This window comes from Danio rerio, chromosome 25 (assembly GCF_052040795.2).
Source record: "Danio rerio strain M-AB ecotype USA chromosome 25, GRCz13ab, whole genome shotgun sequence".
NCBI lineage: Eukaryota > Metazoa > Chordata > Actinopteri > Cypriniformes > Danionidae > Danio > Danio rerio.
The window spans coordinates 2,370,791-2,390,000 of NC_141045.1; the positions used below are offsets into that span (position 1 = coordinate 2,370,791).

General features: G+C 36.3%; 1 protein-coding gene and 1 long non-coding RNA gene across 3 annotated transcripts in view; both read right to left on the bottom strand.

The window, feature by feature from the left end:
- slc6a13 (solute carrier family 6 member 13) overlaps window positions 1-19,210 on the bottom strand; it is a 46,404-nt gene that overhangs the window by 17,481 nt on the left and 9,713 nt on the right. The window contains exons 2-9 of one of the 2 annotated variants that reach the window (XM_087311525.1): window positions 13,409-13,597; window positions 9,399-9,533; window positions 9,123-9,263; window positions 7,955-8,042; window positions 7,487-7,619; window positions 5,904-6,038; window positions 1,608-1,711; window positions 1,078-1,202 (exon numbers count right to left, since the gene is read on the bottom strand). In XM_087311525.1, the coding sequence (XP_087167651.1) occupies window positions 1,078-1,202; window positions 1,608-1,711; window positions 5,904-6,038; window positions 7,487-7,619; window positions 7,955-8,042; window positions 9,123-9,263; window positions 9,399-9,533; window positions 13,409-13,597 (1,050 nt within the window). Of the gene's footprint in view, window positions 1-1,077; window positions 1,203-1,607; window positions 1,712-5,903; window positions 6,039-7,486; window positions 7,620-7,954; window positions 8,043-9,122; window positions 9,264-9,398; window positions 9,534-13,408; window positions 13,601-19,210 lie in introns of both variants that reach the window. The other variant, XM_087311524.1, reaches the window with a different exon arrangement.
- The window catches only part of LOC147837629 (uncharacterized), a 2,541-nt gene continuing 1,081 nt past the window's right edge, over window positions 17,751-19,210 (bottom strand). Inside the window, exons 2-3 of the long non-coding RNA XR_015526877.1 lie at window positions 19,098-19,210; window positions 17,751-19,024 (exon numbers count right to left, since the gene is read on the bottom strand). The exon at window positions 19,098-19,210 is cut by the window's right edge and continues 31 nt beyond it. This is a non-coding gene — a long non-coding RNA (uncharacterized LOC147837629). The remainder of the gene's footprint in view (window positions 19,025-19,097) is intronic.

The following is a 19,210-nucleotide window of genomic DNA, read 5'->3' on the forward strand; positions in this document are numbered from 1 at the left end:
AAACTACACTGCTAGCATGTTTTTGTATATTGCTAGCATGTTTCCAGCATTATAAATCTCACTGCTAATACATTTAAAATGCTGTTAGCATGCTTCATGATAAACTACACTGCTAGCATGTTTTTGTATGTTGCTAGCATGTTTCTAGCATAATACACCTCACTGCTAATACATTTAAAATGCTGTTAGCATGCTTCATGATAAACTACACTGCTAGCATGTTTTTGTGTGTTGACAGCATGTTTCTAGCATAATATACCTCACTGCTAATACATTATAAAACACTGTTAGCATGCTTCATGATAAACTACACTGCTAGCATGTTTTTGTGTGTTGACAGCATGTTTCTAGCATAATACACCTCACTGCTAAGACATTTTAAAACACTGTTAGCATGCTTCATGATAAACTACACTGCTAGCATGTTTTTGTGTGTTGATAGCATGTTTCTAGCATGATCTACCTCACGGCTAATGCATTTTAAAACACTGTTAGCATGCTTCATGATAAACTACACTGCTAGCATGTTTTTGTATATTGCTAGCATGTTTCCAGCATTATAAATCTCACTGCTAATACATTTAAAATGCTGTTAGCATGCTTCATGATAAACTACACTGCTAGCATGTTTTTGTATGTTGCTAGCATGTTTCTAGCATAATACACCTCACTGCTAATACATTTAAAATGCTGTTAGCATGCTTCATGATAAACTACACTGCTAGCATGTTTTTGTGTGTTGACAGCATGTTTCTAGCATGATATACCTCACTGCTAATGCATTTTAAAACACTGTTAGCATGCTTCATGATAAACTAAACTGCTAGCATGTTTTTGCATCTTGATAACATGTTTCTAGCATGATTACCCCATTAATACATTTTAAACACTGTTAGCATGCCACATGATAAATTATACTGCTAACCTGTGTTTGTATGTTGCTTGCATGGCTTAGCACATTGCTAACATGCGCCTTTTAGTACTGAACATATTTTAGGTAAAATTTTAATTACATGTTGCCAGATTAAATGTATATATTTTTGAATAAATAAACAGTAGCAGTGATCTGTCACCCACCTGACTCGGCCACTTCTGAAATGGGGACATTTTGTTCGTAAGACATGAAGCCTAGGATGGAGAAAATGGCAAAACCGGCCACAAAACTGGTCCCGCTGTTCAGGAAACACAGGGCCAGAGAGTCCCTGAACACAGAAAAACACTGCGTTATGAAGAAACGACTGCAAACATGAAAGCACTTTGACGAGATCAGATTTCAGAGACTGAAAAACCACACAGTCCTGATGAATCGCAGCGCTGCATATTTCACAAATTCAAGACTTTACGAACTTCCATTCTGGGAAATCTGGAGAAACTCAACTATTTATAGTGTAATCTTAAACTATGGCATGCAAAGAGATTCAATGAAATGAGCACAAATATTTTCCTTTCGCTCAGAACTAGTTTCGGTACAGTTTATATAATTATCAATAACATCTAAATAACAATAAATCACTAAATTCAAATTTTAGAGATTCTACTTTTAAAAATACAATAGAACCAAATGATTCAAAAGAGTCAAGTGAATCATTTCTGCAGTGTTCTCTGACCTGTAGCAGTTGTTGTTGTATTTGTTGTAGCTTCCAAGCGCCGTGAGGCAACCCAGACAGATGGCGTACGAGAAGAAGATCTGCGTACCGGCGTCCATCCACACCTGACATCACAAACACAAAACAACAACAACACTTTAATAAACTGATGCACAGTCAAATAAAGCAAATAATGTCTGGGATTTTTTTAAGGCAGCTCGCTTGTTTCGGTTTTAAAAAAATCTTGTATTTGTCACTTTTTTATTGTTACGACTGCAAATTTGTCAGAAAATAAAATATTAAAATAAATTAAATTAAATTAAATTAAAATTAAAATTAATTTTAAAAATGTTCCCATGACAAATTGTTCATAGGGTTATATACCTATTTTTTTTTGGTTGTCATAATTTTGCTATCTTTTTTATTTTTATTTAATTTATTATAAGATATGTTCATATATATCAATCAATATTAGACTTATATTAATCCATCAATTAATAACTTAATCGATCTTTGGATAAAATAAAAACTAAATCAAGATAATATATATTAAAATAAATCATATATATAAAAATAATAATATATTAAGAAATATTAATATTATTATTATTATATTTATAATTGTTATTTATAATTTTATTATTTAAAAGTATAATATTACTACTAATAAAATAATAATATTAAGAAATAATAATACATATTAAGAACAAGATAATATATGTTACATATATTAACATAACACATTTGTTTTAATTCCTTTTTTACAATTATGATGGCGTAAACGTATCCATACTGCCATATGTTTTTGATTGTCAAGATTATTGATAATTATTTTATTGTCATTTTATATTAGCTGCTGTATAGTATAAAATAATTTTTTTTATAAAAGTCCTAAAAAATAACAAATAATCAATCAATCAATCAAATATCTTCGCCATTATTAGGGTTATTTATCATACAAACCCTTTTCTCTATTTATTTTCACTGTTAGCACAGTTCGGGAGGCAAACACACTGTCAGTGTAAAACTCGACTAAAGACACAGCTCTTTGCATTAGCAAACACATAAAACACTAATGCTTTTGAAATCCAAATCCTCTAAGGGATTGTTAGTCTGCATAATTTAGGGCAACCGGAACCGGGAACACCTTTATAAAGAGATTATAATTTGAACGGCTTACTTTTATGTTAGTCTCATTCATTCATTCATTCATTCATTCATTCATTCATTCATTCATTCATTCATTCATTCATTTCAGCAGCAGTCTTAGGAGAGAACCCCAGACTCCCCTCTCCCCAGATGCTTCCTCCAGCTCCTCCTGGGGATCCCGAGGCATTCCCATGCCAACTGTGGGACACAGTCCCTCCAGCATGTCCTGGGTCTTCCCTGAGGCCTCCTCCCAGTGGGACATGCCTGGAACACCTCCTTAGGTAGGCGCCCAGGAGACATCCGAAACAGATGCCCGAGCCACCTCAGCTACCTTCTCTCGATGTGGAGGAGCAGCGGCTCTACTCCGAGCTCCTCCCGAGTGTCAGAGCTCCTCACCCTGTCTAATAGTGTGCGCCCTGCCACCCTGCGAAGAAAACTCATTTCGGCCGCTTGTATCTGAGATCTTGTCCTTTCGGTCATGACCCAAAGCTCATGACCATAGGTGAAAGTAGGAACGTAGATTGACCGGTAAATTGAAAGCTTGGCCTTCTTTACCACAACGGACTGGTACATCGACCGCATTACTGCTGCACCAATCCACCTGTCAATCTCACGCTCCATCCTTCCCTCACTCGTGAACAAAACCCCAAGATACTTGAACTCCTCCAGCTGTGGTACGGACTTTCCTCCAACCTTGAGATGGCAAACCACATTTTTCCAGTGGAGCACCATGGCCTCGGAACTGGATGGGCTGATTTATGCTAGTCTATTATTCATTATCCCGAGGTCTCCATAATCCTGGACCAGGCCGTATCCTGAGCAGCTGCAATGGTGGTCATGGAGGAGTGAAGAGCATGAGATTCCTGAGGTTCCTGAAAGACCCCAGTGACAGACGAGTCTTCACATTGATCCCGTGGGCCAGGCTGAACACCAGCTGGTGACCTTCTCACATCTGTAGCTTCTCCATGATGGACGTCCAGTTTTTCAGCGCCTAGAGTTCTGCACAAGAAGTTTGGCCAGAGGAGAAAGGGTCTACCCAACTGAGTCTGGTTTCTCTCAAGGGTTTTTTTTCCTTCACTTTGGTCAGTTGGTGAAGTTTGTTCCTCCACTGTCGCCACTGGCTTGCTTGGTTTGGGACTTGTGTAGCTGCACATCGACGGATTTGCTCTTCAGTGTTTGGACTTTCAGCAGTGAATATTAAAGCACACTGAACTGAACTACACTGAACTCCAACTCTGAAGACTGGATTGACACAGTTTCAAACTACTAGAACTTCTGTGTTAAGCTGCTTTGACACAATCTACGTTGTAAAAGCGCTAGAGAAAAAAATTGAAGTTAGCATGATGTGAAATGGATCAACTGGTCATTTGTTTTAGATGCCGCTTCTCTAAAAGCAGATGTTGTCAGCTTTAACAAACTCATTTGGCTGCAGGTGATAAGACTGAATGGACGAGATGAAAAGCGAGCAGAATTCCAGGAGCTCCAGTATCTTTCGCCTTATTCGATGTAAACGCCTGAAACAGGTTTAGACTTGATCTGGGAAAAACACGCCGACAGTAGTTTTCCTATTAGCCTGTCACTCAGACTCTGCTTTATTTCACCTCGTGCTCCGCTGAGGGCGATGACGAGGCTTTTAAACTGTTATGACACAAATTACAAAACGTGACGCGCCTGCGGCCAGAGGCATAGCCTCATTTCAACACCGCCTGGACAGAACGTCAAGTAATATACCTGTGTTTTATCGTTGTTTTGATACATCTGGGTTTTACAAACAGAATAAAGGAAGAAGGGAATGGACATAGTGTACTGTACTACTGTATATTTCAGACTTCAACAGACAGAGCATCAAAATCAGTCGTCTATCAAATCTGAGCTTTATTTTGAATTCTCTATTGGATTCGGATCAGGTGATTGGCTGGGCCATTCTCCAGCTTGATTTTCTTCCTCCGAAAGCATTTGAGAGTCTCCTTGGCTGTGTTTAGGATCATTGTCCTGCTGAAATGTCCATCTTCATCCTCCTGCTTATGTAGATGTTGGACTGAAGCAGCTGATATTCATTTACACTGAGGAAGGGCAGAGCCTTGCGGAAGAGCTAATGAGAGATTTCAGCTGCTGTCTGGGCTTTCCTTCCTCCTTTTCTTCATGTGTTCGATACTGTTTCACTCTGTCATTTCATTTTAATAGGCATAACTTAATTTGTAAACTAACTAGATTAGTTATCTGCACATAAATAGATGTCTTTGTTTGTTATCAACATCGGTGAAAATATCAAGTCAACAGCTTTAGTATCTGACATTAAGGAATGCTGGGATACATCTGTGTGGCCGTGTCCTGTCCCGTTCTCAGAAATCCCATGGTTTCGTGTCTGTTCTGGTGCCACAGATGTGAGATCTGCATCAGGAGGTCAAACGCACAGATGGACACAATCAAAGACGGGACAGAAAACAAGCTTTCCCTGCGGAGCGTCCTGCTCCGGCACCTGGGTAGACAAATCAGCTGACCTCTGACCTCCACACACACACCGCATGTTTCAGAGAAAACCATCTGCTGGTGTTCTGGAGGACATTTAATGGACATGTTGGACACAAAACTAACCTGCAGCTCTGCACTGACACTTTAAAGAGGATTCAATCAATTAAAAGCGCTTAGTTGGATATTAATATTGGATTATACGGATATTATTTGGCTGAAAACCTGTAATCTGATGGTTAAAACGATCTAAACATTGAGAAAATAATCCCCTTTGCAGTGGAGAAGTTCATTTATTCATTTTCTTTTCGGCTTAGTCTCTTTATTAATCAGGGGTCTCCACAGCGGAATGAACCACCAACTTATCCAGCATATGTTTTACACAGCTGCCTTTCCAACTGCAACCCATCACCGGGAAACACCCATACACTCTCATTCACACACATACACTACAGCCAATTCAGTTAATCAATTCCCCTATAGCGCATGTCTTTGGAAACCGGAGCACCCGGAGAAAACCCACGCCAACTCGGGGAGAACATGCAAACTAGACATAGAAATGCCAACTGAACCTTCAATGGAGAAGCTTGAGGCTAGATGTTTTTACATGTTTACCCTCTCCTCGTGCCCTAATAATTAAATGTGCATTTGAAATGAATGATTTATCCCTGTCGAGTGGATGAAGGACGGCTGCTGTACCTGTGGATCTGCTAAGCGTCCCAGATCAGGATAAAGGTAGAACTGGATTCCTCGTGAAGCTCCGGGCAGCGTGACCCCTCGGATCAGCAAAATCAGCAGCATCACGTATGGAAATGTAGCAGTGAAATAAACCACCTGTGGAGGACAGAAAAGATGCTGAACGAGAAGATACTGTGTGTGTGGATGTTTATTTATTATTCATTTAATATTTTCGATACTTATTTACTGTCACTGATTAGGGAAATTCTGAAATACATGATGTTGATTCAGATAAGCAGAGATTTTTCTATTTAACGATAGCAGACAATTATTTATTCACAAATCATGTATAGATATATTTGTAACATCACACTTCCACTTCTAACAGTGTTTTTTATTAAATAAAAGGCTGAAGAATAAAAAGATTTTCAGTTAAAGCAATGTTTTATTTAGTCATATTTTTCATGTTTTTGCATATTCTTTATTTATCATCATATAAAGATTTTAAAGGGTAATGTGTAAATCTTTCAACATATTCATAACAAATATTCATTGATTCCAAAATCATATTAAAAATTTTATAAGTATATATTTTTGAAAATATTACTATTACTGATAGAGTTTTAAAGGCTAATTCATGTATGCATAAATAAAAAATTCATAACAAATAATTATTTATTAAAAATTTAATACATCAAATATTTGCTGCTTTTATTTAAATTTCATATTTAGAAATATTATTTAATATACATTTTTATTTATAATATTATTAATAATAATATTATATATTATTTTTGTAAACAAAATATTATTTCATATAAAACAACATAAATCTTTAATAACCCATATTAATACTAAATATTAAATACGTTTATATAATAAAGATATTTCATAGACAATTAATCATTACTTTGGTACAAAAAATGTTATTATATATTCAATAAACCTGGTGAACTCATTGTATCTCTTGTAACTGTTCACAACCAACCCAAATATGTACTTTTGTTGATAGAAACAACTTGAATATGCGGAATAAGGGTGCACTCACACCATGTTATCCAAACCTTGCCCAGCCCCGTTTCCCAGTTTGTTTGAGAAGAGTGAGTACTCTCAAACCTGTGCGCGGTTCACTTGGGCCCGAAACTGAAGACGAGACGTGACTTTAGGGACTGTTTCATATGGATTTCTTAATCATTCTTACTGTTCAATGAACACAAACTGTCGTAGTTTATTACAGATGCTAACCCCTCACTGCACAACAGCTGCACCATCAGCAAACCTCCTAATACCTGCAGCACCAGGACTTTATGATCATTTATGAGCGTCAAAAGTGTTCGGCGAAATATTTGACTGCACGCCACTGTCTATCAAACGACTAAAATGACATAACTCGAGCAAGAGCGCTTCTCTTCGGGTAAACTGAACAGCACATCATCGATGACGAAAGCGTGCTCAGGCACAGATTCAATGTTAGTGCAGGATGTCAGGGGAGACAGGAGGGGGGACAAGCGTGCTTCAGCACGGTTCAGCGCAACTGTACATAGTGCGAGTACAGCTTAACTGAGATGAAGGACACAGAAAGCCTGAAGTGTTTCTTCTTCTACCTTTCCGGTGGATTTGACTCCTTTCCAGATGCAGAAATAACAGAGAACCCAAGCTAACAGCAGACAGAGAACCAGATCCCAGTGCAGTGTCCCGATGTCCTCGATCCCAGACGAGATGCGCAGAACCCTCCGTCTGCACACACACAATTTTGCTTACTGTCAAGATCACAGCCTCGATTCTGATCATACATAAACTTTGACTGCAAAGGTCGGAAAAATGTATTTAAGAGCAAGTGCCAACTCAACATTAAACAGAAAATTGTAAAACAATCAATAACAAAATCGTAGGTTTCTGCAAATATGATATATAAAATATGTACTATTGAACATTCGGAATGTATATTTTTAAATATTTTAACATTTAAATAGTGTAAACAATATTTTGCATGTGATAATAATACATAGCTATACAACAAGAATATAATTTATTTATTAAAATAAACAATATCAAAAGCTTGTAAAACGTACTCCCAGAATTCGATCACAGGTGATGTGGCGTTGTCAAGGTAACTTTGGTCAACAGAATCATTCCGTCTTTGGAATTCCATGCAGGACTCTGTGGAAAACAGCAGAAGATGTAGGTGATTGATCTGAACTGGTGTTTGTTTGATCTGAACTGGTGTTTGTTTGATTTAAACTGGTGTTTGTTTGTTCTGAACTGGTGTTTGTTTGATTTAAACTGGTGTTTGTTTGTTCTGAACTGGTGTTTGTTCGATGTTTGATCTGGGCTGGTGCATGTTTGTTTGTTTGTTTGATCTGAATGGGTGTTTATTTCATGTTTGCTCTGAACCAGTGTTTGTTTGACCTGAACTGGTGTTTGTGTTTTCTGAAGTGGTGTTTGTTTGTTCTCAACAAATGTTTGTCCTGAACTGATGTTTGTTAGATGTGAACTGGTGTTTTTTTGTTATAAACTGGTGTTTGTTTGATTTGAACTGGTATTTGTTAAAAAAATGGTGTTTGTTTGATCTGAACTGATGTTTGTTAGATCTGAACTGGTGTTTGTTTGCTATAAACTGGTGTTTGTTTGATTTGAACTGGTGTTTGTTAAAAAATGTTGTTTGTTTGATCTGAACTGGTACTTGTTAGATCTGAACTGGTGTTTGTTTGTTATAAACTGGTGTTTGTTTGTTTGTTTGTTATAAACTGGTGTTTGTTTGTTCTGAACTGATGTTTGTTTGATGTTAGATCTGAGCTTGTGTCTCTTTTTCCTGAATTGATGTTTGTTTGATGAGCTGGTGTTTGATTGTTATAAACTGATGTTTTTTGTTTTGAACTGGTGTTTGTTAGATCTGAACTGGTGTTTGTTTATTATGAACTGGTGTTTGTTTGATCTGAACTGATGCTTGTTAGATCTGAACTGGTGTTTGTTTATTATGAACTGGTGTTTGTTAGATCTGAACTGATGCTTGTTAGATCTGAACTGGTGTTTGTTTGCTATGAACTGGTGTTTGTTTGATCTGAACTTGTGTTTGTTTGTTATAAACTGGTGTTTGTTTGTTTTGAACTGGTGTTTGTTTGATCTGAACTGGTGTTTGTTTGTTATAAACTGGTGTTTGTTTGTTCTGAACTGATGTTTGTTTGTTATAAACTGGTGTTTGTTGTGAACTTGTGTTTGTTTGTGTTTCTGGAGTGTCACCTGTGTTCCAGGTGTTGTTGCAGGATGACCACGGCAAATTCCAGGTGAAGGAGTTGGACAGGTAAAATATTCCCCAGGCCAGCACGATGATGTAGTAGAAGTTCAGCAGAGCCACGATCACCTGCGTGGCGTATCCGATTCCTAAACACAAATCATTAAAGCGTCATGACATAATGCATAAGGGTTCATGACTGCAGAAATTTTCATTTTTGGGTGAACTATCCCTTTAAATCTTTCACACCCCTAGCCTGAGGACTGAGACTCTTGACCTCTGACCTTCAAAGAGCGGGCTGATCTTCCTCCAGCATGTGATTCCTCCTTCACTGGTGTACTGACCCAGAGAAATTTCCAGGAAAAACACAGGAATGCCGCAGGTGAACAGAAAGATCAGGTAGGGGATGAAGAAAGCACCTGAGGAGGATAAAGATGTCAGTCTAAAATGTCCCATGTAGTGCTAAGAAATGTCTATTTTATTATTTGATGTTTGAGATTATCTCAAAGGAATCTTGAAGGGAGGGTGGGGCATAGTGTAGCTCCTCCCCTTTTACAAACAGCTAATAGCACTTTGTTTTAATCACAGTTCTGCCAGTAAGAGTGGTTGAGCTCAAGTGCATTAAATGAAAAGCCAATTAGAAGAAGAGGGCGGGGCATGGCAGACACCAGAGAACATTTGATTGGTCAGAAGATTTGACGACAAACTGAAATAGGTGCCACGAAAAAATCGTTGATCTAATTAGGTGAAAGTAATGTTTATATGAGATATATATCTTCTAAAGGTGAATTTTGACCACAGTAGAATATGGATATTTCTAAAACGAACATACTGATAATATAAAAAAACAGGATTTTAATTTTACGAGGGCCTTTAATACATTAGAGAAGTACAGTAGAGTGTCTGAGTGGATTTTCAGCAAAGGTTGAAATGTTTCCACAGGCTGATCAAACAACAGCTGCGACCTTTGACCTCCTGACCTGCTGACTCTCTCATCAGGCTGACTGCTGGATCAACAGGTCAGTTTCACAAACAGCTGGCAAACGCTAAACACACTGCAGATCCCGAGCCCATCATTCACTCACTTCCAAGGATTTAAATAAATATGATGTTAAGTGCATATATAAAGTCTGAATTATTAGCCCCCCTGTTTATTTTTTACAGATAGATTTCTTCAACACATTTGTGAACATAATAGTTTCAATAACTCATCTCTAATAACTGATTTATTTTCTCTTTGTCATGATGACAGTAAATAATATTAGACTAGATATTCTTCAAGACCCTTCTATACAGCTTAAAGTGACATTTAAAGGCTTCACTAGGGTAATTAGGGTAACTAGGCAGGTTAGGGTAATTAGGCAAGTTATTGTATAATGATGGTTTCTGCTGTAGACTATAGAAAAAAATATATAGCTTAAAGGGGCTAATAACTGTCCTTAAAATGTTTTTTAAAAAAATTAAAAACTGCTTTTATTATATTTGAAGTAAAACAAATAAGACTTTCTCCAGAAGAAAAAATATTATCAGACATACTGTGAAAATTTCCTTGCTCTGTTAAAGATCATTTGGGAAATATTTAAAAAAGAAAAACTAATTCAAAGGGGGGTGAATAATTCTGACTTCAACTATAAATATATATATGTTTTAATGATGGAATAAAATGTGACAGATTAGAAAAAAAATAAATCAAAAAAATTATTAATAAATTAGAAAAATACTAGCAACATAAATATAAATAAATTTTAATAGAGTAAATATATTTAATTAAAATAAAATGTAAATTAAAATTAAATTAAATTAAATTAAATTAAATTAATTAAATTAAATTAAATTAAATTAAATTAAATTAAATTAAATTAAATTAAATTAAATTAAATTAAATTAAAATTAAATAAAATAAAATTATCAAGATATCAATTCTGGATTTAAATAATAAATTAATATATTTTAATAAAAAAAACAATTAAATAAAAAAATTGAACAAATTAAATCTGATGACTTAAATGACTAAATAATCCTAAAGGATTTTGCGAACTGCTGGACGCGTAGTAGGAGGTGAGCTTCCCTCCCTCCAGGACATCTACACCAGGCGGTGCATGAGAAAAGCCAAGAGAAGCATCAGCGACTCCAGCCACCCAAGCCATAGTCTTTTCTCTCTGCTGCCCTCAGGCAGACGGTTCCGCAGCATCCGGTCACGCACCAGCCGACTGAAGGAAAGCTTCTTCCCTCAGACTATCAGGCTGATGAACACTTAACACACCCCACACAGACCCTTCCACACCCCTCACTGCACACCATCAATATGCAGCATGAACTGCACTTTAACCAATCCATACTTGAAACAATACTTTCTACAACTATGTGGACCCCTATTCATTGTACATATCGCTGTCAATTTTACATTGTCCTGTTTTTTTTTTTTTTTTTTGAGGAGTATGCTGTTTTATCTTGCACTGTTGTTGTATTTGCACATCTGTATTTTGTACTGTCTCGTGCCAGCACCAAAGCTTTTCACTCTTCATAGCATGCTGCTGATGATGTGACAATAAAAGTGATTTGATTTGATTAATAAAAAATATTTCAATGATTTAATTACATGAATACACGTTTATTTGAATAAAAAATAAATACTAAAAAATCTTACTCTATAAAATTACGATAATCTATATTTTTAAATGTATATTTTTTCACAATAATAACTATTTCAAAAGAAAATGTATAAGTTACAAAGCATTTTTCATCAAATAATACTTTACATGCATAAAACTAATTCATCATGGTACTAGTTGGGTATTTAAATATGAAAATATTTAGCAGAAAGAATATACTGATGCACATATTTGTGGTTTGTGGCATGTAAAGATTATGAAATAAGATAATCACAGACTCCCTTTTTTACCCGCAGGCTAATTAACTAGCACAGAGTTAATGAATAAATGAGTTCACTCTTTGTGCTGGCATTCCTTAGTTTAAATCATGAAGTGCTTTTATTGTGCGTGTCTACAAGCACAGGCATTAAAATAGAAAAAAAGAGATATTACCATGGCACATCTGGAAAAAAACAAGGTAGATCCATGGCATATTTATTCATTCATACATTCATTCATTTTCCTTCGGCCACTGAGCCACCGTGCTGCCATTTAAATCATCTTTAATAAATAAATAAATAATATATGAAAAGGCGGCAACACCAACATTAATCATTTTTAGCATGGTAATACTTTTTACCCATAAACAATGATCATTTTTTAGTATGATAACACTTTTCAGGCATAAATAATAATCATTTTTAACATGGCAATACTTTTTTGGCATAAATAATAATTGTTTTTAATATGGCAATACTTTTTTAGTCATGAATAATAATCATTTTTAGCATGGTAATGCTTTTTTTCCATAAACAATGAGAATTTTTCAGTATGATAATACTTTTTAGGCATAAATAATAATACTTTTTAACATAGTAATACTTTTTAGGCATAAACGAAGATCATTTTTCAGTATGATAATAGATTTTAGGCATAAATAATATTAATTTTTCAACATTGTAATTTTTTTATCATAAACAATGATCCTTTTTAACATGGAAATCCTTCGTATTCATATATGCATAAATTATAATATTGTTTTTTTTTAACATGGTAAATCTTTTTGGGCATAAACACTGATCATTTTTAACATAGTAATACTTTATAGCCATAAATAATTATCACTTTTCAACAAGGTCTTCCTTTTTAGGCATAACAATGATATTTATTTATTTATTTTAACATGGTAATACATTTTAGGCTTAAAAATATTCATTTTTAACTTTTTCTAGTCATAATCAATGGTCATTTTTACCATGGTTATACTTTTTTAGCCATAAATAATTAATTTTTAACATGGTAAATCCTTCTTAGGCATAAACAATTATCATTTTTCAGTATGATTATACTTTTTAGGCATAAACAATGATAATATTTTTACATGGTAAATGCTTTTGGACATAAACAAAGTTCATTTTTAACATGGTAATTCTTTTTAGGTATAAACAAAGATCATTTCTAACATTGTAATACATTTTAGGCATAAATAATGATCATTTTTAACACGGTAATTAGCCATAAGCAATGTTAATACTTTGTTTTAGTGTTTTATGAGATGTCTTTGCATGTGTGTTTGTGTGTGCACCATGGTAATGCTTCATACAAACCCATGCATTAATGCCAATATGTTTTTGCACATGCACATGAATATTCCTGTGGTATTCATTGATGTGCATGCAAGATTGAAGCAGAGCGCCTCTCACCTCCGCCATTCTTGTAGCAGAGGTACGGAAATCTCCAGACGTTCCCCAAGCCGATGATTTCCCCAGCCACAGACAGCACAAACTCCAGCTTGTTGCTCCACTGTCCTCTGTCCTTCATCTTCACCTCGGCGTGCGGGACGATCTCCAGCGGCCGGTTCAGCCCATTCGACGGCTCCATCTCCTTCTGTCCTGCTGAAAACAAAACAAACAAATTAAAGTAAACCCATGACTGCTATGAAGAGGTCTGACTTCAGCTAATAAGCGAAAATTAATGCATGACAGTTAAGTATTCAATGTATTGCATCATTGACAGTCTAATTTTACAAGACAGATGACAGTGTTTTCGCTTGCTTTTTTTATTTTTGTAAGTCATGAAAACCCGAACACACCCATTCAGGCCAGATCCTTTCATGAGCGCGGCTCGTAAACCAGTCTGTGCACAAAAGAGTGTGTGTTTGTGCGAATGCGGTGGACCCGCTCAATTCCATGCATATTACTGCAAGTTTTGTCATGACATTTGTAACCGTAGCGGCAGGAGCCAGAAAGCAACTTATCTCATGTGATTTACTGCGATCAGCCGACATGAGAAAAAAACACTCATGAGGGCACTACACTTAAGATTAAACAAGCGATAGACTAAAAACACTCCGAATGAAGAGCAAACATTCAATTAATCAAAGAAGATTAAGCAATAACATAGCAACAGTCATTCATTTTCAGTTCAGCTTAGTCCCTTTAGTAATCTGGGGTTGCCACAGTGGAATGAACCGCCAACTTATCCAGCATATGTTTTACACAGCGGATGCCCTTCCAACTGCAACCCATCACTGGGAAACATCCATACACACTCATTCACACTCATACACTATGACAATTTGGCTTACCCAATTCCCCTATGGCGCATGTGTTTGGACTGTAGGGAAAACCAGAGCACGTCAACACGGGGAGAACATGCAAATTTCACAGGGAAACGCCAACATAGCAACATTCATAAAACAATTAAAATACCTTAGCGACTGCGAGTGCCCATAATACCCAACTACCCACTTAGCAACACCCTAACACTGTCATAGCAACAAGCAGAAACAACAGCAACAGCAAAGCAACTCCTAAAAAAGCACTCAAGACTCCTTAGCAACATAGAAACACTTTAACACTGCTATAGTAACATGCAAAAAGACAACAACTGCATAGCAACTCTCAAAACAACACCCGGGACTGCTTGGCAACATAGCAACACCTTAACACTCTCATAGCAACATACAAAATAAAATAAGCAACATCGAAAAAACACTCAGGACTCTTAAGCAACCACATAGTAACACCTTAACACTGTCATAGCAACATCTCCCCTCAAAAAAAACTGCATAGCAACATCTAAAAAGCACTCAAGACTCCTCAGCAACACAGAGACACTTTAACATTGCCATAGCAACATGCAAAAAAGAAAAACAACACCTGCAAAACAACATCTTAAAACACTCAGGGCTCCTTAGCAACCACATAGCAACACCTTAACACTGTCATAGCAACACCCCCCCCCCAAAAAAAAAAGACTGCATAGCAACATCTAAAAAACAATCAAAACTCAATAGCAACAGCATAACAACACCCTGACATTGTCATTGCAACCTCCCCTCAAAGAAAACTGCATAGCAACATCTAAAAAACACTCAGGACTCTTTAGAAACCACACAGTAACACCTTAACATTGTCATAGCAACCCCCCCCCCCCCCCAAAAAAAAACACTGCATATCTAAAAAACAATCAGAACTCCTTAGCAACAGCATACCAACACCATGACACTGTCATTGCAAGATCCCCTCAAAAGTACTGCAAAGCTACATCTAAAAAACACTCACAGTAACCTATAGCAACATAGCAACCACACACCTTAACAGTGTCATAGCACCCCCCCCCCCCCCAAAAAAAACAAAACAAAACAAAACAAAACTGCATAGTAACATCTAAAAAACACTCAGGACTCCATAGCAACACAGTGACACTTTAACATTGCCATGGCAACATGCAAAAAAGAAAAACAACACCTGCAAAACAACATCTAAAAACACTCAGGGTTCCTTAGCAACCACATAGCAACACCTTAACACTGTCATAACAACATCTCCACCCAAAATCACTGCATAGCAACATCTAAAAAACAATCAGAACTCCTTAGCAACAGCATAACAACACCCTGACACTGTCATAGCAGCAACCCCTGCTAAAAAAAAAAAAAAAAAAAAAAAAACACTGCATCTAAAAAAAAAAACTCAGGACTACTTAACAACTTCATAGCAACACCTTAACACTGTCAAAGCAACATCTCCCCAAAAAACACTGCTAAAAAACAATCAGAAGCGCATAACAACACCCTGACACTGTCATAGTAAGATCCCCTCAAAAATACTGCATAGCAACATCTAAAAAACAATTTGTACCTTTTTAGCAACTATATAGCAACACCTTAACACTGTCATGGCAACATGTAAAAACAAAAACAAAAACAATAACAACTGCATAGAAACTCCTAAAGAACACCCAGGACTCCTTAGCAACATAGAAACACTTAAACACTGCCATAGCAACATTCAGAAAAGACAACAACAGTTGCAAAGCAACATCACTCAGGACTCCTTAGCAACCACATACAGTAGCAACACCTTAACACTGTCATAGCAACATCTAAAAACACCCGGGACTCCTTAACAACCACATAGCAACACCTTAGCACTGTCATAGCAACATTCAAATACAAAAATGCATACAAACATCTAAAAAACAGCCAGGACTCCTTAATAACCACATAACAACACCTTAACACTGCCATAGCAACATAAAAAAATACTGTAAGCCAACAGCTAAAAACACTCAGGGCTGCATAGAAACCTAATAGCAATACCCTAACACTCTCATAGCAACATGCAAAAACTAAATTCCATAGCAACATTTGAAAAACTCTGAGGACTCCTTAGCAACCACATAGAGTAGTAATACATTGGTTATAGCAACTTGCAAAACAAACTGCATGTCGACATCTTAAAAAACACTCAGGACTCCTTAGCAACATAGAAACACTTTAAAACTGCCCTAACAACGTGCAAAAAAGACAACAACACCTCCATAGCAATATCTTAAAACACCCAGGACTCCTTAGCAACCACATAGCAACACCTTAACACGGTCATAGCAACATGCAAAAGAAAAAAACACTATGTAGCAACATCTAAAAAAAACACTCAGGACTCCTTAGCAACCACATAGCAACACGTTAGCACTGTCATAGCAACATGCAAAAGCAAAAAAAAGCACTGCATGTCAACATTTTAAAACACTCAGGACTCCTAAGCAACCACATAGCAACACCTTAACACTGTCATAGCAACATGCAAATACATGCTAAATAGAACACATTAGCAATCACATACCATAGTATGTGCCATATTACACTGCCTTAGCAACATGCAAAAAAACAACACCTGCATAGCAACATCTAAAACACTTAGAACTCCTTAGCAACCACAAAGCAACACCTTAACACTGTCATAGCAACATCCCACACCTTAGCAACCACAAACTGTAGTAACAAGATATAAAACATCACATGTCAAAAACTGCTATAGGGCGACACAGTGGCTCAGTGGTTAGCACTGTCGCATCACAACAAGAAGGTCACTGGTTCAAGTCCCAGCTGAGTCAGTTGTCATTTCTGTGTGGAGTTTGCATGTTCTCCCCGTGTTGGCATGGGTTTTCTCCGAGTGCTCCGGTTTCCCCCACAGTCCAAACTGATTAACTTAATTGGGTGTAGTACATAGGAGTGTGTGTGTGTGAGTGAATGAGTGTGTGTGGGTGTTTCCCAGTACTGGGTTGCAACTGCAAGGGCATCTGCTGTATAAAACATACACTTTATAAGTTGCCGGTTCATTCAACTGTGGCGACCACTGATTAGTAAGGAACTAAGCCGAAGGAAAACTGCTATAAGAACACCCATCAGAACTGCGGGTAACTGTGCACTGAAACTGTTCCTGCCTGTGTTTGCAAATGATGACAGAACAGTTTTTTTGACTGAACTGTCCCCGTTCCAGAGCATTATTAGTGACCGCATCACTTCTGCATCCTCACAGGACCTCACGCATGTCATGATAGCTGCAAATCACACGAGCATTGTGGGATACGACCGGCCAATGAACACAGCACGGGTGAAAAGACTCTCTCTGTGTTTGGAACAGAAGACTCACTCACTGTGTTCAGATCTGTCAGCCTGAATTAACGGGTCAGACTCATCTGAGCGTTCAGCGGCACCGTTCAGGGACACAAAGATTTCTTTTCTCTTTTTTTGTTGCATAAAAATTAACACTTTTATTCAGTAGGCATGAATTAACTTGATCAGGGGTGACGTTGATAATGTTACAACACATTCCCTGTCCAAATGATTCAATCTGTTTTTCAATGAATCACTTGGGTCAGTAATAAATACTGAAACTAAAATGATTGAATGATGAATTATTACTTTTATATTGAGTAAGGATCCACTAAATTGATCAAAGGTGTATAATGCTACAACACATTTGCTTTCCAAATGTTCTGATCATACATTAATCTGTTTCTGAATGAACCATTTGAGTCAGCGATTCAATGAACCATCCACAAAAACAGTCAGTTGTTTCATTTCTGAACGAATCAGTCTTTTGAATGAATCACTTGAATTAATGATTAATGAGTTCTGTGAGAACATCTTAATTTGTAAATGAACTTAATTTTAACTTAATATTAGAATGAATCACTTTAATGAATGATTAATGAGTCCTCGAGTGAACTGCTTCATTTCTAAATGAATCAGTCATTTGAATGAATCACATTAAGAAATGATTAATGAGTCCTAAGGGAACTGCTTAATTTCTTATTAAATCAGTCATTTTTGAATGAATCACTTGAATGAATGATTAATGAGTCCTAAGTGAACTGCTTGATTTCTAAATGAATCAGTCATTTGAATGAACCGCTGGAATAAATTATTAATGATTCCTGAGTGAACTGCTTTATTTCTAAATGAATCTGTTGTTTTAAATGAATTGCTTGAATGAATGATTATTGAGTCCTTAGTAAACTGCTTAAAGTCTAGATGAATCAGTCGCTTTGAACGAATCGATTGAATGAATAATTAATGAGTCCTGAGTGAACCGCTTCATTTTTGAGTGAATCTGTTGATTTGAATGAATCACTTGAATGAATGATTAAAAGTTCTGAGTGAACTGCTTCAATTCTAAATGAATCTGTTGTTTTAAATAAATCACTTGATTGAATGATAAAGTGTCCTGAGTGAACTGCTTCATTTCTAAATGAATCTGTTGATTTGAATGAATTGCTTGAATTAATGAATAACGAGTGCTGAGTGAACTGCTTCATTTCTAAATGAATCAGTAATTTGGAATGAATCACTTGAATAAATGAATAAGACTTCTGAGTGAACTGCTTCATTTCTAAATGAATCTGTTGTTTTGAATGAATCGCTTCAATGTATGATTAATGAGTTTAAAGTGAACTGCTTGATTTCTAGATGAATCAGTCATTTTGAACAAATTAGTTGAATGAATAATTAATGAGTCCTGAGTGAACTGCTTCGTTTCTAAATGAATCTGTTGATTTGAATGAATCACTTGAATGAATGATTTAATGTCCTGATTGAACTGCTTCATTTCTAAATGAATCTGTTGATTTGAATGAATCACTTGAATGAATGATTTAATGTCCCGAGTGAACTGCTTCATTTCTAAATGAATCTGTTGTTTTGAATGAATCGC